The sequence below is a fragment of the Diceros bicornis genome, chromosome 4 (genome assembly GCF_020826845.1).
Source record: "Diceros bicornis minor isolate mBicDic1 chromosome 4, mDicBic1.mat.cur, whole genome shotgun sequence".
Taxonomy (NCBI): Eukaryota; Metazoa; Chordata; class Mammalia; order Perissodactyla; family Rhinocerotidae; genus Diceros; species Diceros bicornis.
In genome coordinates this window covers 59,783,933-59,805,059 of record NC_080743.1, presented here as the reverse complement: position 1 = coordinate 59,805,059, position 21,127 = coordinate 59,783,933, and the positions used below count along the sequence as shown (strand labels likewise).

General features: G+C 50.9%; 1 protein-coding gene across 5 annotated transcripts; it reads right to left on the bottom strand.

The window, feature by feature from the left end:
* Positions 1–3,865: 3,865 nt before the first annotated feature.
* SEMA4A (semaphorin 4A) lies at positions 3,866–20,461 on the bottom strand. Of its 5 annotated transcripts, none has more exons than XM_058539429.1 (15): positions 19,792–19,877; positions 18,674–18,848; positions 17,890–18,050; positions 16,907–16,969; positions 16,566–16,664; positions 16,231–16,336; positions 15,264–15,380; positions 14,782–14,906; positions 14,440–14,612; positions 13,045–13,195; positions 7,871–8,051; positions 6,283–6,401; positions 6,032–6,189; positions 5,604–5,704; positions 3,866–5,207 (listed from the first exon to the last, which is right to left on the bottom strand). In XM_058539429.1, exons 2-15 carry the CDS (start codon positions 18,738–18,740, stop codon positions 4,615–4,617), a joined length of 2,214 nt encoding a protein of 737 aa, XP_058395412.1. In that variant the 5' UTR covers positions 18,741–18,848; positions 19,792–19,877; the 3' UTR covers positions 3,866–4,614. The 5 variants fall into 5 exon arrangements, with proteins under 5 accessions (XP_058395412.1, XP_058395413.1, XP_058395414.1 ...); XM_058539430.1 differs by having other exon boundaries at positions 18,674–18,775; positions 19,792–19,863; XM_058539431.1 differs by having other exon boundaries at positions 18,674–18,772; positions 19,792–19,853.
* Positions 20,462–21,127: the final 666 nt, after the last annotated feature.

Here is a 21,127-nt window from a genome sequence, read left to right as displayed (position 1 = left end):
GCACCTTACCATCTAGTGTTCCCTATCTATTTTACTGATTTATATATCTATTATCCATCTCCCACATTAGAATGTATGCTCCATGACAGCAGGAATTGTGTCTGTTTTGTTCATTGATGTGCCCTCAGCACCTAACAGTGCCTGTCACATAGCAAGTGCTCAGTAAATATTTGTTGAATAAATGAACAGGTGTCAGCATTGAGAGAGTGCCTACCATATGCCAGGCCCACAGAAGCACAATGAAGCATCAGCATTGCATACAAAGGGTTGTACTGAGGTGTGCATAGGGCACTAACTCTGCATGGGAGGTTAGAGAAGAATCCACAGAGGGGATGATGTTCTAGGTGGAAGAAATAGCATACCCAAAGGAAGCTCATGGTTAGTTCCTTTAGGCAGGATGTCTATTCATCCCTGTGTCACCAAGGACTGGAGTAACGCTAGGCCCTCAATAAAGGTTTCCACGAAGCTGTATAAAGGGGCTCAGGAACTGCAAGTAGCATCAAGGTGTGCATGGAGGAGCTGGAGGCAAGGCATGCCATTCCAAGGGGTTGTCATTTTTTAATTCTGGATTTAATAAAAGCCATTTGGCAGTTTTAGGCAGAATTTTTTTAGTAAGCTCCTCTTGACCCTGACCGTAGAGCAGAATATGGATGGGATGGGAGGGGAGAAGGTGGCAGAGACTGGTTAGGGGTTGGCTCTGGTTGTCTTGGTGAGGTTGTCTGGGCCTGATGGGACTGGAGAGGTGCTGAGGAATTCCAGGGAGAGGGAAGAGGAGAGGAGAGGAGACCAGTGGCCCACTGAATGTGGAGGGGATGAGAGAGGAAGTGTAGGATGAGTCCCAAGCTTCTACATTGCAGTGCGATTAACTAGCATGGGAACATGGGAGGGGCAGCAGGTTTGGAGAGGATGATCAACGTGGGACATGTGTTAGAGATGTCTGTGGTGTATCTGGGTGGAGGCAGGAAGCCTGAGCTGGCAATACACTGTCCCCTACCATACCTCTTCCCCATCCCACCCCAGCTCTGATTGTTGCCAGCCCGTCCCTACTGCTGGATTGTAAGGCCCGTGAAGGCAGGCAGCAGGTCTGATTCATGTGTCTCCCCAGCTGTCAAAGCCAGATTCTGAACCGTAGCAGGTACTGAGTGCATGTGTGCTGAATGAATGAATGGGCATCCTTGGTTAAGAGGTGGGAGCGGAAGCAATAGACAGGGAAGACATTGCCCAAGGGGACTTTTAAAGGGAGAGAAGAGGAGTGCTTGAAGGAAACTGAGAAGCAGTGGCCAGAGAGGTAGGAAGATAAGCAAGAGCACTGCAACCAGAGACCAAAGGACAAGGGTTACAAGAAGGAATGTGACCAATGTCAAGGGCTGCAGAGAGGTTACGCAAGATGAGACTGACCAAGGCTTTGCTCCCACAAATGGTAAGCATTTCCCAAGCGCCTCCTTTCACTATAGCATAGTGCCTCATGCTGTAGGCTATGGAGATGAGGCTGAGATGCCTCCTGTCCCCAGGGTGTTGGCAGTCCAGCAGAGGTAACCACATGTGTCATCCCTTCTATATCTTACATCCTTATGGTTGGTCTAAGTACCTCACGAGTGATCCAGTGAGTGCTGGGGAAATCGTAGGGAAGAATAATCAGCCAGGACTGGGCAGGCTGGGAAGACGGTATGGAGGAGACAGCCTCTACATTGTACCTTAGAGAAAGATGAGGAAAGAGTACATTCCAGAGTGACAGTGGGGGAGGCAGAGAAAGGGTGTGGTTCCAGGAGCCTCTGGGGCACTTGGATGAAGATGTGCAGCAGGCTTGTCCTTGTACTGCCTGGAGCACAGGAGAAGGTTCAGCTCTGGAGCTGTATGTTTGACAGTGAGGGGTCCATAATGCTTAAAGCAGGAAGAGCTTCCTGCGCATTCCTTCCTTCTGAGACATGAAGAAATTGAGGTGCAGACAGGGAAGGCTGTCTGAGTCTGTTAACAGCAGATGAAGGTCCCAGGAGCCCAGTCTGGCCCAGTGCCCTTTTCACCACCCCACACCACCCCCACAACCCTTGGCCTAGAGGTCATCAGGGGAGCCACAAGAGAGGAAGTCTGGCAAGGGTGCTTTGAACACTGAAAGTCAGGCTTGGGGTAAAAGTGCATTGGGAAATGGGAGGAAGAAAAGGAGCCAGCAGGGGAGAAAGAAAGAACTAGAGAAGCCAAATAACTCCAATATAGAAGCCATAGCAGACAGGATCTTGAAGAGATATTTTCACACCCATGTTCATTGCAGCATTATTCACAACAGCCAAGAAGTGAAAACAAGCCAGTGTCCATCAACAGATGAAATACATACAATGGAATATTATTCAGCCTCAAAAAAGGAAGGAAACCTGTCACATGCTACAACATGGATAAACCTTGAGGACACTATGGTGAGAGAAATAAGGCAGTTGAAAAAGGCCAAATACTGTATGATTCCACTTATGTGAAGTACCTAGCGTAGTCAGATTCATAGACAGAAAGTAGAATAGTGGTTGCCAAGAGCTGGGAGGAGGGGGAATGGGGAGTTGTCCAATGGGTATAGACTTTCGATTTTGCAAGATGAAAAAATTCTAGAGATCTGTTACACAGCAATGTGAATATAATTAACACTACTGAACTGTATGCTTAAAATGGTTAAGAGGGTAAATTTCAGGGCCTGCCCCGTGGCTTAGCGGTTAAGTGTGTGTGCTCCACTACTGGCGGCCCGGGTTCGCATCCTGGGCGCGCACCGACACACGGCTTCTCCGGCCATGCTGAGGCCGCATCCCACATACAGCAACTAGAAGGATGTGCAACTATGACATACAACCATCTACTGGGGCTTTGGGGGAAAAAAAAGGAGGAGGATTGGCAACAGATGTTGGCTCAGAGCCGGTCTTCCTCAGCAAGAAGAGGAGGATTGGCATGGATGTTAGCTCAGGGCTGACCTTCCTCAAAAAAAAAAAAAAAGAGGGTAAATTTCATATTATGTGCTTTTTGCCACAATTAAAAAAACATTTTTAAAGAAGAAGTCTTCATAGGAGAGTGGTGAGAAGAACAGCATGGCCAAGCTGTGAAGGCTGCATGGAGGTCAAGGTCAGTTAGGAGCTTATGGGAAATCTTGGAGAGTCATTTGAGCCGAGAGGTGGGGAAAAAAGCCAGACCATGGGGGATTAAAGGAGGTGAAGGCGACACTGGGGGTGGACTGGGCGAGGCCGCCAGAACGGACACTCTCTGGTGTTTGGTGGTAGAGGAAAGAGAGAGCAAGTCGGGGTGGAGGGGGTAGACTGAAAGGGTGCAGTTGCGGGAAGGGTTATTGTTTTGTTTTCTTCATACAGAGAACACCTAGCACACCTGTGGGTAGGAGAGGGGGCATTAAAGATGAGAGAGTAGTAAAGCGAGGGGGCAATGCTGGGGGCCTTGGCAGAGAGGAGGGGGCAAATACACTGGTTAGCCTTGATTGGAGGAGGGACATGTGCCCTCAGGACAGGAGGGAGAGGGGGAAGGTGGTATGGGGTGTAGACAGAGTGCTGTTTGTCAGATATTGGGAAGGATGTGGCCAGGATGGGGGTGGCTGTACAGCTGTTCTATAAATTCAACCCACCAAAACCTGAAACCAACTGCTGCCTTGGGGAAGGGGGGCTGAGCTGGAGTCACGAGAAGTGTGGGAGAGCTGGGTACAGCACCTGCGGGGAGCTGGTTCTGTGGGGCGAGCTGGCAGGGCAGAGGAAGTGGTCTGGAGTTCGAGAGAACAATCACCCCACAAACCTAGTCCTCCTCCCTACTGATGTCCTTGGACTGCCTGCTCCCCTCACATCCCGCAGTCCTCTGCTGGAGCACCCTGCTCCAACAAAAACAGCACCAGTCGTAAGCTTTGTCTTTTTAATAAAAAATAAACGGTCTGTGACAGGCAGTTTTTGAATCCCAAAACAAAGGAAAGGGGAGAGGACAGAGGTCAAGGGGTCAGCCAGGGTGAAGGAGTGAACAAGGCTCAGATTACCCCTGCCATTCTAGCCAGGCCGGAAGGGATCACAATCTGCCCCAACTGAAGCAAGAAGGAAAGAGGTCAGACTTCAGGAAAGACCTCCTAGGAGCCAGCGGTGCACGGCCAATAAGGGGAGCAGGAGAGGGCAGCTCCCTGCAGAACCCTAGAGACCCCTGGGAGAGGGGAGTGTTGGTGTCCAAGGTGGCAGCTGCTTTCAGAGTGGAGTCTCCAGGAGCGGTGCGCTATCTTACGGCTGTTTAGATGTTTGGCGTTTATCACCATGGGGTCCTAGAACAGTCAGGTGTTTCAGAGTCTCCTGGAGCAGTATGTTTCTGGACGGTCTTGGAATGGCCAGAACTGAAGGATCCTCTTTAGGTCCTCGTATCATAGCCTAGGTCCAGGTCTGGGGCAACCCCATTAGAGAGCACATGTGCTTGGTAGAAGGGAGTCCCATAGGGCAGTCAGGCCACTGCGCCCACCCCGCTGAGTGCTGTTGGTGGCACAGAGTGGCAGGAGAAGCTCCTCGTGTGGGAGGAAGGTGGTCTTTTGTGCTCCTCCCACCCTAGTCAGGGCTGCACTGCTCCAGGTGCCCCAGCCAGCATGGCCAGGAGCCCCTAGCCTGTGCCAAGAGTTTAAGCCACCTCAGTGCCCAGGTGGTTGTTGTCAGTGTCCATGTCACTGGCAGAGGTCCTATGTTCCTTGGGGGATTGGAGGTGCTGCTCCCTGCTCAATGGGGCCTTCTCTCCAGGGGGCAGGGTCCCACAGCCCTGGACCTTGCCCCGGGCTCGAAGTGCTCCCAGTGAGGAGATGAGGAGGATGATGAGGGCTCCTGAAAGCACTAAGGCAAGGAGCACAGTGACGGTGAGGAAGTGGGGCCAGTAGGACCGCTGGGCAGCCAGAGTGACCCCGCCACCAACCCTGGTCAGTGGGGCCGCCACACGTTCCCGGGGAATGCCCGCCAGTTCAGGATCAAGCGCCAGGGGCTGGTCCTGGCTGTCTACCCAGTAGGAGACCACGGGGTATGAGAAGCCACTCTCAGTGGCCCAGCACTGATAGAGGCCCCCCACCCCATCCCGCAGTAGCAGCAAGAGGGAGCCATTGTAAACCGTGGAAGAGGCTTCCGGGACTGCTGCTGTGCCACGGCTCCAGCGGTAAGAGGCCAGGGCGGAGAGGTGGGGGCAGGGGAGCTCCAGGATAGAGTTGGGGACAGCCAGGACTTCTTTAACTGTAGGTGAGGGAAAAGGGCAAAAGGTTAAGGGAAGGGGGAGAAGGAAGGCAGGAGGGAACATTCTGCCCTACATTTGGACCCCAACTCCCATCTCCAAATTCCATTTCAACTCTCAAACTCAACTCTGACCCCTTGCCTATCTCCAGTCTGGACCCCAAACTAACCTCCAATCCATCTGACTCCAACTCTGACACCAAAACCAACTTCACCCTAAATCCTGAATCCCAGCTTAGAATTCCTATCCCTCCCCCCTATAGCCAGAACCCAAATCCATCCCAACTCTGGGTGTTCAGGTCTCAAGCTGGGCAGGTGCTGCAGCAATTGAGGCAGTAATGCCCGCCCCTGCCCAGAAGTTCTCCTGAGCCTTTGCGCCTCCCCTGGTCCCACACTCACTGATTTGGGGGCGGCTCTGAGGCGGGTGGCTCCTTCCCATGGGGCCATTGGCACATGCCCACTCTGGGTTCCCTCGCTCCATGTCCTGCTTCCAGGACTTCCTGAGAAGGCAGGGAAAGCAAAAATCATCCCTTGAAACAGCCAAAAGTGGGAAGAGGAGGAAGGAAGAGAGGGAAGTGCAGTGGGGAAGAAGGTGGGCCAGGGGAGATAAGGTAGAACAGAGAGGAGAGGAAGAGAAAGCCAGGACAGCTGGAGCAGCTTCAAAACTGCCTGGCGCAATTCCATCCCGGGAGCAACCCATCACAGGAGGGGGGAATCATGGAGGGAATGTGTCAGTAAACCCTGGAGAGAGGAAGAACAGAAGCATAAGCTGGGTAAGAAGGGTCCTGGTGGGCCACCTGTGGCCACCATCCAAGACTGGCACTCACGGGATGGGGGTGGGCAGTAGGCGGCAGATTCGGGACTCAGGGTCCCAGGCACAGTGGGGGTCCCGAGCAAGGACACAGTCCACACAGCTCTCATAGACACTACAGTTGGCTCGGGGAACCCTCCAGATGCCCCCTGAGAAGCCTGCATACACTGCGCCCTGGAAGAGAGATGGAGAGTGTCAGAGCGCCCCCACCACACCTAATGAGGACCCAGCATCCAAGGCCCAACCTATCAGAAAGTCCCTTCCCACCTGGGTGGGGGCCAGCTGCAGGTTGCGAACAGGTTCAGGATCAGGGAACAGCTGGATCTCCTCCACCAGATGAGCACTGCTGTCCCCGCTCACGACCGCCTTGTGGAGGGACCCCGTGGCTGTGGAGAGACAGAGAGCTGAGATTGTCTCACCTCATCCACAGACCCCTCTTGTGCTCCTCTCTGACTCCAGGTGGCCTCCCCAGCTGTCGGAAAGTTCCTTCTGAAGCATAACATGCACTGGACACAGATGGATCAGACCATTTCCCTCTATGCCATGGGGTTGGAGCGCTCTTGTAAACAGCTTGAAATCCCTTGCCTGTCTGTCCTTCCTTTGCAACTGCCTGATAAAACTCCATTCCTGAAGGAACCCAGCTGTCCCGTTTCTCCATGGACATGGGATAGCGGACAGCTGAACGCTTCTATAGACAATCACATCACCAGCCCCCCTCACCTCCATCAAGTGTCTCTACTCAAAGGCACTTCAGTGAGGTCTACTCTGACCACCCCTGCAGCCTCCCCAACTGGCATTCCTGACCTGCCCTTATACTTCATTAGTTTCCTAATCTCATAACATCCTAAGTAATTCACTCAGCATGTTTATTGTCTGTCTCCATGCACTCCACAAGGATTGACCTTTTTGTCTGTTTTGTTCTCTACTGTACACCCAATATAGGCACAGCTGATACAGTGCTTAGTAACACGTCCTAAAAGAATGAATGAATCTGGTAGATTTCTTCCACTGAAGTTCAAGGTCATCCACCTCAGCCAAGCCCTCAATATATATGCTTGGCAATCCTCCACTTTCCCCTACTGACTCTTTCCTTCTTTCCCCAATGACTATTTGAATCTACCCCTCTCTCCTCAAACCTCCTACCTTTTCCACCCCTCACTCCCAGCTCAAGACCTTGTGTCCTCCTACTTCATAGAGAACACAAAAGCCTTCACTTAAGATAAGAGTTCCCTCTGCTTCCTGCCTGGCCCCGTAGTCTATACACTCACCCAGGCTTACCTCTGCTACTCCTTCACTCCCATTCCAGCAGAGATGCTGTCCCTCCTCCACCTGTGTCCTGGACTCTGGCTTCCTGCTGCCTCTGCAACTTCACTGCCAATTATCCCCTGGCCTGCTCATCTCTTCACCATCTCTCCCTCTCTACTGGATCCTGACAATCTTTCCCATCTTTAAAAAAAGAATGCTGGCTGGGTCCCACACCCTCTTCCAGTCACCCCGCTTCCTCTCTTCCCCTTCACAGCCAAGCTTCCTGAAGGAGTGATCTCTACACTTGCTGTTTCCAGCTCCCCTCTACCCACTCACTCTTCCCCTCTCTAACATGGCTTCTGCCATAAGATAAACAGCTCTTGCTAAGGCCCCCACCAGACTGAAAGCTCAGAAAGGGTAGAGATTGGGCTGTTGTGTTCCCCCAATGTATTTTCAGAGCCTAGCAGGGTGCCAGGCACAAGCAGGTGCTCAGAAGACACTTGCTGAATGAATGCATGAGTGAATGATCTCGAAGCTTCTCTCCTCAACCTGCTCTAGTTGCAGGTCCCGCTCTAGTTCTCTGAGGGATGTCCTGGAGCCCTTTACTCACTGGTGCCCAGGTACATGACCAGATGGCTGTACCCATCGACGTCCTGGGCTGTCTCCACTGCAAGTTGTGTGTACTCCACACCAGACTTCACCAACAGGGGCGTCCCCACCACCTGCTCATCCATCAGGAAATGATCCTTCATGAAAGTCAAGGCTTTATCCGAGGAGGGGCCCACTGAGCACTGAAGGGGGAAGGAGGCAGATCAGCTTTCTCCTTCCCTTAACCTCACCCATTGCCTCTTCCCTCCCTCCCTCCCCCTCTGCTCATCTCCTTTGCCTCCCTCCCTCATGGCAGTCCTCATCTCAGGATGGTGGCTAAAGCTCGGACTCTGAAGCTGCCTGGCTTGAATTCCAGCCTCTGCATCCTGAGGTTCCTTAACAGTGCAATGGGCATATTACCAATACATCAGAGGCTTGCTGTGAGGATGAAATGCACTAATACATTACAAGTAATTAGAACAGTGCTTGGCATGAAGTAAGTACTCAATAAATGTTAGCTGTTATTACTTTCCTCCTCCTCATCACCTTCATCAAGGATGCCTGGCAGCCAGCAGGAAGCAGGGTGACAGCCCCTCGCAGGCAGGGACCATGTTTTACTCTTGTCTGTAGCCCCAGCCACAGCACAGGACCTGGCACACGGCTGGTGCCCAATAAATGTTTGCTGAGTCGGTGATTGAATGAAGGATATCACAGTAAGGGGTGGTGTAGCAGGGAGTGTTTCTCATCTCGGTTTTGCATGAACTTGCTGCATGACTCTGGGAGAGTCCCTTCTCCATTCTGGACCTCCTGTTTCTCACCCATAAAATGAGGGGGTTGGACCGGCTGTTCTCAAAAGGCCCTGCCAACACCAGCAGGCTGTGGCTCTGGGACACCTGTGTCCTGATCATTGGTCAGGATTCTTGTCCTCCATACCCAAGAGCACTGTCTTAGGGCCAGCCCCAACTCTGTCACCTACAAGTGGTGTCCTCAGACAAGTTACCCCAGCTCTATGAGCTTCAATTTCCTCATCTGTAAAGTGAAGTAGTAACATCTACATCTCATTTGGGTGCCAGAATGAGCACATGCACCTACTCTCGCTTCCTCCCAAAGGGTTTTTTTTTTAAAGGCATAAACCTACAAGGATGGGGAGAACAGGAGAGGAGGTAAAAGCAGCCACAGTTTGGATGCTGGAAAGCAAATGAACAAGTAATAAAAGACTTGACGGGAAAAAAATAAGAATCTTCTAAAGTCAATCCTGGGGTACCCCAAAACTATCTGATTTACAAGACAAAATTCCTCAAGTTCATCAATTAGTGGCCCAAGTCACCTCTGGAAGTGAGGTAAAAGAGAGGCTGAGTAAAGAAGATTGGTTGAAAGTCTGTTTAAGAAGCAGACAGATCTCCTCCCAGCTCCATGCAGCTGGATGACTGTCCCTTCCACGCCCTGGCCCAAGACTGGAGGTTTATTCTCTGAAGAGGGTGAAACAGAGGTCTCTGGATGGAGGACAGCAGGCACAGCTGAGGAGGGACACCATCATGAAAGCAGCGGGTAAGGGGATTAGGTGCAGGTAGGCACAGGACATGCTGAGACTCCTCCCCCACATCCAACGCTCTTCCCCCACCGTCTCCAGGCACCAGGAGCCAGACCACCTCCCTCCAAGCAGAAGACTAGAAGAGCTCTGGAAAAACTGACTAAAGTTCCAGGAGGAAAGACTTCAGGATACTGACATTGAAGGTCCCCAACAAAGCAGCCCAGCCAGACCATCCTCAGTGGAGCTACAATGGAGCTCAAGTTGCCAGGTCATACCCACAAGGGCAGAGTTTCCAAACAGCTTCACGGTCCCACACTCTTAAATATGATCTGATTACCAAGGATTACCAGACATGTGAGTAAAACCATGAACATGAAAGAGACCAAAACAAACAGAGAAAAATGAACAAAGAAAAACCTAAGAGGAAACAGAAATGATTTAGAGAAAAGAAAACTTCATAGCAAAGTATTATTACTATCTTAAGAGAGATAAGTGAAGATAGTGTACCCATGAAACAAGAACAGAATGCTATGAAAGAGGAGTTCTTACTTCAAAGAGGGCAGCCAGACATTACGTAGGTCCTGAAAGAAGACCACACTGCCATACAAATCAAACTTTAATTTGATCAAGGCTCTAGATCCAACCACCAACCAATTTACAGAAAATACTTAAACTCCACCACAGAGATGCAAAATCATCAAGATCCAGATTGCAGAAAACTCTACATGACAAATAAATTGTAAGAGAAAAAAATGAAGATGGAAAGGGAACATAAAGATTAAAAGAGACTCAAAACAACAACCAGTCCAAATTTATAAATCTTATCTGGATTTTGACTCAAATAAACAAACTATACTAAAAAGCTCTTATGACAGCTATGAGACTATTAGAAATCTGAACACTAAATGCATATCAGATTAGGTATTAATGTTAATTTTTTAGGTGTGATAATGGTACGACGGCTATTTTCTTAAAGCCCTTATCTTTTGGAGATACATACTAAAATATTTATGGATAATGTATTGAGTTGAATGGTGGCCCCCCAAAAGATGTGTCCATCTAGAACTTATGAATGTGACTTTATTTGCAAAAAGGGTCTTTGCAGCTATAACTAAAAATCTCAAGATGAGATCATTCTGGATTATGGAAGGCTCTAAATCCAATGACAAATGCCCTTAGAAGTGGAGGAGACATACAGAGGAGAGGGTGAAGTGATGACAAAGTCAGAGATTGGAGTGATGTGTCTACAAGCCAGGGAACACCAAGGATTGCCAGCAGCCAAGCAGAAGCTGTAAGAAATGCATAGAACAGATTCTCCCTCAGAGCCTCCAGAAGGAACCAACCCTGCTGGCCTCCAGAACTGTGAGAGAATACATTTTGAACTCTTGGCCTCCAGAACTGTGAGAGAATAAATTTCTATTGTTTAAAAACACCAAATTTGTGGTAATTTGTTATGGCAGCCCTATCAAACTAGTACAGATGAAATGTTACGATATCCAGAATTTGCTTCAAAATAATAAGGGAGGAGTGGGTGGGGTGTAGATGAGCCAAGTTTGATTGGCTATGAGTTGAAGCTGGCTGCTGGGTATATGGAGGTCCATTATACCATTCTGTCTACTTTTTCTATGTTTGAAATTCTCTCTAATAGGACATTTTTATAAAAGAGATATTCAAAGCTCAAAAAAATCAAGGAAATTAAATATTTTAGCAGAAATTAAAAATATGATAGAAGGATCACAAGATAAAACTGAGACACTCTCCAAGAAAGTAGAACAAAACCAATGACTTGGAAAATAGGAAAGGATTTAAAAAGTTGGAGGACCAGTCCAGGAGGTCCAGAAAGAAGTGAGAAAACATAACATCAGAATGTCAGCTCCATGAGGGAGGGGACTTTTGTCCAGTGCCTAGAACAGTGGCATGTGGCCTCAAAAAATATTTGTTGAATGAAAATGAAATAGTTCAAGAAAACTTCTTAGAACGGAAAGAACTAAATTTCCAGGCTGAAGGGGTATATTGAATGTCCAGCACAATAAAAGAATAGAGTCCCATAAAAGCACAATATCATGAAATTTCAGAACAACTAGGGACAAAGAAAAGGTACTACAAGTTTCCAAGGAGAAAAAAACAGGTGACATTCCAAGAGTTAGGGGTCAGAACAGCTTTGGACTTCTGAACAGCAGCACCGGAAGTCAGAAGATAATAGAGCAAGCCTTCAAAGTTTCAAGGAAGATTAGTTCAGTCCAGAATTACATACACCTAGCCAAACTATGACATGTGAAAGTAGAATAAAGACATTTTTAGACATTCAAGGTCTCAAAAAATTTTACCTGCCATGTATCCCTTTCCAGGAAGCTACAGAGGCTATCCTCCACTAAAATAAGATAGAAAAAAAAAAAAAGAGGAAGCCATGAGATGCAAGAAACACGAGATCATCACAAGAAAGAGTCAAAGGAAATGCCCAGAATGATGAGGAAGGGAAATTCCAGGATGGCAGCTCTGCCTCGGATGTAGAGGGCCACCAGTCCAGACCGCAGCAGATAGAAGGATTTCCAAGAATATGAAACTATAAGAGTACCTAATGGGTCTGTCTTCAGAAGAGATTCAGATAATTGAGGAAGAGTTTGGGGTTGAATTAAAGAGCTTAGAAAAGCAAGCAAAAAAGAAAAAAAAAAATCAAGATAATTACTAACCCCAGGGAAAAAAATTATGCAAAAAGGCAAAGTAATCATGGCTTACCACCTGGCTCAGCTGTGACTAATAAGAGTCATAATATAAATATTGACCTAATCAAATTACTATAAAACTACGTTGGGAGATGAGGGGTGGGTGCCGTGGTGTGTTGGTAAGGCAGCTCTTGTAGGGGGGTGGGGAAGCCCTGATTTGTAGTGTTTGCTAATTTCCGTGGTGTATACTCCCACCATGGCTGATTTCAAACTACCACTGTAATAACACTGGACATGAATTTGGAAAGAGATCTGCAAAAAGAGTTCTTGCTAGTTGCCGCCAGCCAGCTCCAGCACATCACTGGGGGTAGGGGGTGGGGGCGGGGGGGACACACAGTTAAATCCTCACCTTGCAGAATGGGAATTCAATAGATACTGCCTGAAACTAAATATCAAGAAGCAGCAATAAAAGTATGTTATTTAGAGATTTGGAGATAAATGCCAAAAGAATCAGCTAAAAGAGATGAAGGTGGTTGTCTCTAGAAAGGGAAAAGTGGAACACAGGGAATAGGGCTATATTTTTGTAACCAACCATGTAGATCTATATGATTCTTTAAATGGTGCACATATACAACTCTGATCAAAAAACAAAACAAAACTTAAATAAAAAATGCAGGTGCAGATGCCCAAGATAGTGCTTGGCCCAGCCGATGCTCTTTTGTTTCCTCAGGGATATACCCAGGTATTTGGTGTGCACTTAGCTGGGGTGAAGGAGGGCTGCCCTGTGTGTACACACCTGTGTGTGTGTGTATGTGTTGCACACCTGTGGGATGTGGGCAGTTGGCCCAGGCATATATCTGAGCAGACAGGACTGGCCGGGGGGGGCGGGGGGAGCACTGTCATTTATTGGGCTTTTATTATGCCATGACAGGTGCTTTGACATGAGCATTATGTGCGTGTCTCTGTGTGTGGACTTTGCTCAGTGTGGGGGATGGTACTCACGCTGCCTGGCAGGGGACTGATATCGGGGACTCCGTAAGTAGTCCAGCGTGAAGTCTCTTTGTCCAACTCCTTGTACTTTCCCTCGAAGACACGCGTGATGTCCTTGAGAGAGAAGGCACAGACAGCAGAGCTCCTGGTCCCACCGCTCTGCCTGGAGACAGCCAGAGGGGATATTGTCTGTGATCTCCTCTGCTATACCAGGAAGGGCCCCCCTCCAGCCTTGGCCCACCCTTGATGAGAAACCCCAGGAGGACAGGACTGTGGGGGTCTAGGCCAGCCTCCAGCTGCCTCTCCTTCCCCCAGTTGTGGTGATAAGGGCTAGGAGAGCCCCTGACTCTGGCCCATCTTAGGATCTGAAGTGTGACTATCCTTAATGAGAATTAATTGGGGCTCAGGCCCTGGGGCAGCTCCTGTCTGTCCTGCCCAGGCTGGGCTGTACCCATGGGAGGGGCAATGTACCCAAGCTCCCAACAGGCTCCAGATGTAGACTTCCTCCTTGGGTCCCATGAATTTCTGATCTTCAGAGAACCAACCAGAGCCGACTACAAGACTAGTTTTATTCCTTCAGCCCTGGTCTGTAGAGACAGAAGGTCTGTCTCTCTTATTCTCTTTAACCTGACTGTGGCACACACCATGTTCTCAGTTCTGGGTGTCCTATATAGCAGACCCTGCTTACACCAGATATCTTTGGTACCTGACACATTGTCAGCAGGTACTCAAACACTGTAGGGCAGTGACCTTTCTCAGCCTCCAAACAATGACTTTATTTTTATCTTATGATGCTAATGGTGTTTCCCTCTTTGCTCTGGCCATTAGGAAGCTCACAGCTAAATTTGTGACAAGTATCCAGGGACTATATAATTTTATTTATTTATTTTTTCCCCAAAGCCCCAGTAGATAGTTGTATGTCATAGCTGCACGTCCTTTTAGTTGCTGCGGCCTCAGCATGGCCGGAGAAGCAGTGCGTCGGTGCGCTCCCGATCCCCGGGCGCCAGCAGCAGAGCGCGCGCACTTAACCGCTAAGCCATGGGGCCGGCCCCATCCAGGGACTATATAAATGACAAACATTTGTAATATGCTGACCCTATCCCTGGCTTCTCTTATTCTCCTCTTGTTCCATTTTCTTATCAATCTTATTTTATTTTAATGTTTGCCTTTTGTAAGCTGCCTCCTATCCTTTTTGGAATCAGGCAGGATATAAACTAATAAGAACCTCTCTGAGCTTTATTTTTTCCCATCTACATTAAGAGCATGAGTCAAATTCCTGGGAAGTGGTGATGATCAAATGCTGTCCTATGTGAAGTGCGGAGTATGTGCTCGGCTCACGTCAGTTCCTCCCCCTCCCTGTGAGCCAGATCCCACGTCCAGCCCCCACGTTCCCGCCCCGCTGCTCACCACTGAGAAGTGAAGACTGCGTAGACGCGGGCATCGGTGGAGGAATTGGCGGGCAGCAGGACGGCGTGGCGGATGACGTTGAAGGGCAGCTGCCCCGGCTGAGCGCAAAGCAGCTGGGCCTTCAGGAAGGTGGTCCACTTCCTCTGCAGCAGCTTTTCGCCTCCCACGTCATTCTAGGGGCGCGGGCGGAGTCAGGGGGCGCCCCCCCACCACGCCCCGCATGTCTCCCCCCCCCGCCCGCCTCTCTCCGCTCCCATTGGGCCCTAGGCACTCAGCCCTGCCTCTGCCGTCTCCCCATTGGCTCCTCCATGGCCAGCCGCGCCTCCCACCCAGGCTGCAGACCTTGCAGACTCTGGCCACCCGGGATGTGTGGAGCTTCTCGAAGAACTCAAACTCGCTGGCTGTCTCCTCGAAGAAGAAGTAGACAACCTGGGTCGAAGGGATGGCTGCCACGAAGGAGGCGTCCGCTGCAGGGGCGGGGCAGATAGGCTTAGGGACTGAGTGCCTGGATGTCCTGGGTTCCCGTTGGTGAAAACCCTCGGGTTGGCTCTGGAGGCCAGGAGACGTGATGCCTCGGATCCCACAGCCGGTTGAGGGATAGCCATGAGGGGCGGGTGGGGGAGGGGACCGACTGGTATTTATTTACGTAAGGTGATGGGAGTTTTGTTTCTTCCCTGCTGTACTCCCAGCGCCTAACAGTACTGCCTTGCATGTAGTATGCCCTCAACAAGTGAGAGTTGAGTCAATTAGCAGTTCACAGTGCCAGGTCTCTGGGATTCGGGGAAGGGGGCCACACCTGTGCTGGGTGGGCCTCAGGTCCTTACGTTCCAGCCAGCGGAGGAAATTGTCAGTCTTGAGTACAGGCTGGGATCCCAGTGTGCGGATCAGGATGGGCTCGCTGCCCAGGAAGTTGTTCATGGTGCCAGAATAGAGCATCCCATCTAGGACAGGGCAGAGGTGGGGAGACCTTATCAGCTGGAGGATGCGCCTGCCCTCCTCAGACCTGCCTCTGACTGGGGCCAGGATTTGCATCAGTCTCTGGCCCCCTTTATTTGTGCTATGCCTTCCTGTGGAGCCCCAAAGCCCAGCTCACAGTCCCCTGCTGAGCACCCTTCTTAGGACCTTCTGCCCACAGGGAACAGCTAACCTTGTGGCCTTCTGTGTTTTGGCACTTTTCCAGCCTTTCTCTGGCTACTCCCTCACACACCCAGCTGAACCACTTGCCGAATAGAATCACTCATTGTTCCCGGAATGTGGCTCTGTTTTCTGCTTGCACACCTTGGGTCCTACCCTTCTCTTCCTGGAACACCTTCCCTGCCTGTCTACCTATCTTTTAAGGTCCCACTCAAAAGCCGAAGGCCACCTCCTCCAGGAAGCCAGAGTGGGAAGTCTGTAATGGTTTGTGTCCAGGAGGACACAGGGCCATGATTTCTTCTTTGTAACCCCTACGGTTCCTAGCATGATGTCTGTCGCACCAGAGGAGGTGTTCACACAGTGCATATTTGTTGAACAAATAGCTGAATCTCAGGCCTCTTCTCTGCCTGAGACCCTTCCTGGACCCTCCTGCCTCTGAGTATCTCTCCACATCCATCTCTCTCCACCTCCTTTGTGGAAGCTTCAGCAGGAGCTGGTGGTTGGGGTGCCTGATTCTCCCTCTGATCTCGTGCTCTGAGGCTCCTGGCTTCCCCTCCCTCTGTCCCCTGCCTTGCAGGAAACTGTGTTCGATTCCATATGTCACAGAGTGACCTGGGAAAGCAAATGTTGGGATGGACCAGGGAACCTGATACTCACCTGCCAAGACAGCTGTGTGCTTATGGGCGGGGTCGAAGGGGCTCTGGCCTTTCCCCTCCACAACCTTGTCCTCCGAGACAGGCAGCAGGTAGGAATCTTGGAGTTCCTAGAGGGGGGGAGAAGCTGGGGGGCCAGAACGCCAGAGTCTCATGTCCGGGAAATGGGGGGCATGAGGGAGGAAGGGAAAGTAACATAGAGTGAAATTGGCCTGGGGTTGGGAAGCTCACAAGGGTCCTGCATCTGGAAGACCAGAGTTTTCCAGAGCTACAGAGGATGGGCTGGGAGATGTGAGGAGGGATGTGTGGGGCTTGAGAGCTGGGTGCCAGATAACTCACAATGAAGGTACAAGCAGGGCTGAAGGCGAAGGTGCCACAGGCGTAGAGATGAGTGGCATTGAAAGAGACCAGGACACGAATAAAGTTGAAACACTGTGTCTGGGGGAGATAGGGAATTCAGGCCTCTTGCCCCAAACTCCTGGGCCCCCAGAGGCTGCCCCCTCAGTTCCTAGTGGGGAGAAGGGCTGGGCAGTCCCTGTACATCTTTATAGAACAGGATGCAGGCGATAATTATGCAAACAAGCATCCTCCGCTGCCTGCCCCACCTGAGGTCATCCAGTGAAGGGCTGGGGATGCCAGGGTTCCCTACCTAGAGCCCCTGTACCCCCACCTCCACTTACCTCACTGCTCTTCTTCTTAAAGGCACACTCACTCTTTTTTCTGTCACTGGCTGGCCAGGGTATCTGAAGTGGGGAATGGGAGGGGAGAGATGAAGGGAAATGAGGTCTTTAGCTCTAGCTGTGACCTGCCATCCCCTCCTTGGCTCTGGTGTGAAATCACCAGCAGGCACGGTGGTTAATGACATGCTCATGGGCTATAATAACATCAATTTATGACCATAGCTATTACTCTGATGACACTGATATTCATTAGGACACAACTCCAAGGTAGAACATGGCCTATGGAATCAGACAGACCTGAGTTTGAATCTAGGCTCACCCACTTACTGGTTGAGTGATCTTGGTCAATGGCACAGGCTTCTGGAGGGCACAACTAGGTACATATGTAAAGCACCTAATGCAATGCATAGTATATAGAGCAACAGTTGTCAAACCACAAATTTCCTGGGGAAATTGTTAAAAATTTCAGTTCCCGGGTCAATGCCTCAGAGAATCTGCATTTTTAACTGGCATCCTATACGTGCAGGTGGTCCACAAACCACACTGAGAAACAGAAACCGTGGGGATGCTCAGTAATTGCTAGCTCCTTCCCTCCCTCTGTTTTTTCCTTCCTTCTCCCTTTCTCCCTCACGTTGTTCCCATTAGTAGGGTGACTATAATTTAACACAGGAGCTTCAGTGATTTCTACCAATGGCTGGATATCACATTATTGATATAATGTGAGTCAGTGTTTCTCTCATATGTCAATGATTTCCATATCAGACATTTTAGCAATTAATATTATTCAACCAGTATTCATGATATCAACGAACAGTGAGGCCACTATAGTATTTCTTGTATGTTATATGGATCAGATATATATAACAAGAATTGCTGATTATTGCTGATTATAGATAACAGTAATTGGGCAGTTATTCATGCATTGGCAGCTGCTGGCGCCCTCCTCGCTCCCAGCCCACACCCTTTATCCCTGGCCTCCTCACCATGTTCTTCAGCCTTGGCACCCCTGGATCCTGGATATTCAAGGCCAGAATGGCCTCTCGAGCCCCCACATAGAGAGTGCCTCCATCACCACTCAAGAGCAGAGTGTCAAAATCCTGGAGGCCCTTCTGGTGGAAAAGGCTAAGAGCCCTGCGTCCGTCCCCTGTTGGGAGGTGGTGAGAAGGGGTGAGTGATGAGGAGTTGGTGGGCAGGCAGCTGATTTCTGAGATAAAAGTGGGGAAAGGAAAGGGTTGGTGGAGTGTGCTCCCTAGGCCTTGGCAGCTGGTCCCTCTGTTCATCAACAGCTCCCCCATTCGCCCCACCCTGCTGGCAGCCATAGGACCTCTGTATGTTGAGGCCACAATAGAGAGGAGAGGCAGCCAGAGAAAGGGTAATGACAGCCTGGGGCTGGAGGAGGGTGGCCTGCACCCAAGAGACAGACAGAGGGACAGGAAATAAAGTGAGGCACAATGGATGCTCTTGCAGGGCTGTAGAGGGGAGGACACGTTGGCCCTTACTGGCAGGAGGGGCAGAAGGCAGACAGATAGACAGGAAGGTGTTGGCAGCCACAGGCAGGAAAGGTAGACACAGCACTGTGTGTCAGAAGAGCTCTGGGTGTAGGGGTTCCACTTGCCAACCCCACTTCCTTCCCCTTCTCTACTGAGGAAATTTCCGCCCCTAAATCACTGCCATAGGGTGAACAGAAAGTAAACATTTTTCTTTAGAGGTCCCTGTGGGCATGCCTGGATGTCACCTGGGCAGGGGAGGTCAGCCTAGGAGGCTCACCTAGGTCTTCTCCATCACTTTGCTTCAGGGGTGGTGGTGGGGTGTGTGCTCGGTGCCACTGGCACATCAGCAAGGGGGAAGGAGCTCCTCAAATCCTCTCTGCTGAGCACATGTGCGCTTTTGCATTAGTTAGAGGACTGACTTGCTAATTGTTACCTTTGGAGGCTCAGAGAATCTTAGACAGGACCAAGAGGAGAAGTTGGGGAATCATGTGTGACAAGGTGCTGGAAGGGCCAGCCTCCCCCAGAACGTATAAACCCCTCAGTTACTGAACTGATCACCCTGTAGCATGATTGTCTGCTTGTTCATCTGCTTTCCCCTCAGAACTCTGAGCACCTTGAGGGCAGGGGCTGAGTCTTGTTTACGTTGGTAATCCCACCACCCAACACAGAGGAGGCCTCTCCATCATTAGGCACCATGTATTTCCTTCACCAGGTTGCCCCAGAAAGATGCTACAGGCACAGCCATGTCCAGGAGACCCCAGCCCTACAACTCCTATGGGGCCCATGTCCTTCCCTGAATCTTCTCCCTGGAGGTGAGAGGGCCAGCAGCTCCCACAGCCTCAGAAAGAAACCAGCCAAGCTGTGCCTATAGGGTCCCAGGGCCCACACCCCAGCCAGGCCACCCTAACTTCTTGTATTCCTGGCGTCCACGGTACTGGATATGGCACAGTCCAGCATGATCTGTGTGGTTGGCATGGGCCTGGTGTGTTCTGGGTCACCAGGTCCACAGATGATCTTCTAGCATGGGCCTTAGCTTTGGAGGCATCTGGGAGTATCAAAGCAGTTAGGGGTTTGAGGTGCCCAGCTTGATGACAGTGACATTTAAGGAGGAAAAGAAAAATCACCAACTTTGGAGAACCAGAGGGAGCGGTGCCTCTGGCCCCGTCCTCAATCTTCGCCCCAGGTAGGTTTCATCGTTCGCTCCTTTCTCGGTCTAAATTTCTATTTCTGGCTGACTTTCTCTCTGAGGCCCTCTATCTCTCCCTGGCATACCTCTCTCTCCTCCATGTCCGTTTTCCTCCCCCTCTCCCTTAGTTCCCCCTCTCTCCTTCCTCCACCCACCCCCCACCAGCTCAGTGTTGTCATCCCCGCACTTCCTGGCCATCAGACACTTACCTGCGTAGTATTTGACCCTGGGCATGGGCCCCTGTCCACCGCCCCCTGCGGTTGTCGGTGGCAGCAGCAGCAGGAGCAGTTGGAAGAGGAAAAGGCCCACGAGGCTCCAGGGGTCCAGGCCCAGGGCTGGAAGGGCCATGCTCAGCCAGAGGCTGTCGCCAGATAGCTCTGGGGAAACAGACACTGGGCACTCTCTGGGTGAGCAGTCCTTACCACATCCCCACCCCGGGGACCAATCGGAGAGTCCCGGCAGCAGAAGTGTGTATGGGGGGAGGGTGCTGGGGGAGGAGGAGAGGGTGCTAGGGGAGGGAACGGTTCCCTCTCAAAGGGCCCTCAGAGAGTCTCACTTCCATCATCCTCACAGGCCTCAGCCTCCTGCCTCACTCTCCTCTCTGGGTAGGAGTCTAGATGTTCCATCCTGCCCTTCTGATCTCTTTTCACCAATAGCCCTGCTCTGCCTTTTCTCACCTGACTTTCAGGGAAGTCCTTCTTGCTATCTGCTCTTTGCCTTCCTTCTTCCCATATCCCAGAACCCAAACCATTGCCTGGCCCTGGGCAGGGGACTTCTGGGGAGCAGATTCCTGCACTCAAAATATGGACTTCTCAGACCTGACTCTCCTGGCACTTTGAGATCTATTGCTACCCTGTGCCTCATCTCACCCCTGCCCTCTGATGACCTAAGCAGGCAGACCAGGTCTGAATCAACCTGCTCTGACCTTGCCCCCAGCCCCAGCTGGGCTCCCATCTTTGATATGCTCTGTCCTCCTTGGCCCTCTTCTTGGAGGCTATCTGCCCCAGGCCATCAGCATTGCCCGGGAAGTGGCCCAGGGCAGGGGGGTGGCTGGCAGTCTCCCAGACTCTGCAGCTGCCCCCTCTCTCTCTGGTCTCTGCGGTGCTGCTGTCTGTCTCCCTGGGTCTCTGCATAATCTTCTCCCGGGGCCGCCAACCCCCAGCCACTCATCTTATCTCACATACCCTTGAGCCAGCCACAGTGCAGAACCCAGGTGTCCGGACTCTGGGGCACAGGTGCCATCCAAGAGAAAGAAGGAGGGGGGTTCCCAGGCCCCAGAGGCAGGGGACGGAAGGCTCAGCCCGGCTGGGCCGGGAGTGCGACCCTCCAGGTACCCATAGTGCCAAAGCCAGCACTGGGAGCTCTGGGCAAGGGAAACCAGAATTTCCACCTCTCGAGTTGTGACAGATCCCTGGCTTGGGCGGAAGTTGGTGGATTGGGAGGGGAATAAAAAGAGACACACCTCTGTCTTTCCCTCTTTCCTTGCCTCCCTCTATCCACAAAGTTTAAAAAGCCAGAAAGTTTCTAGGTTATTTCAGCCATTCC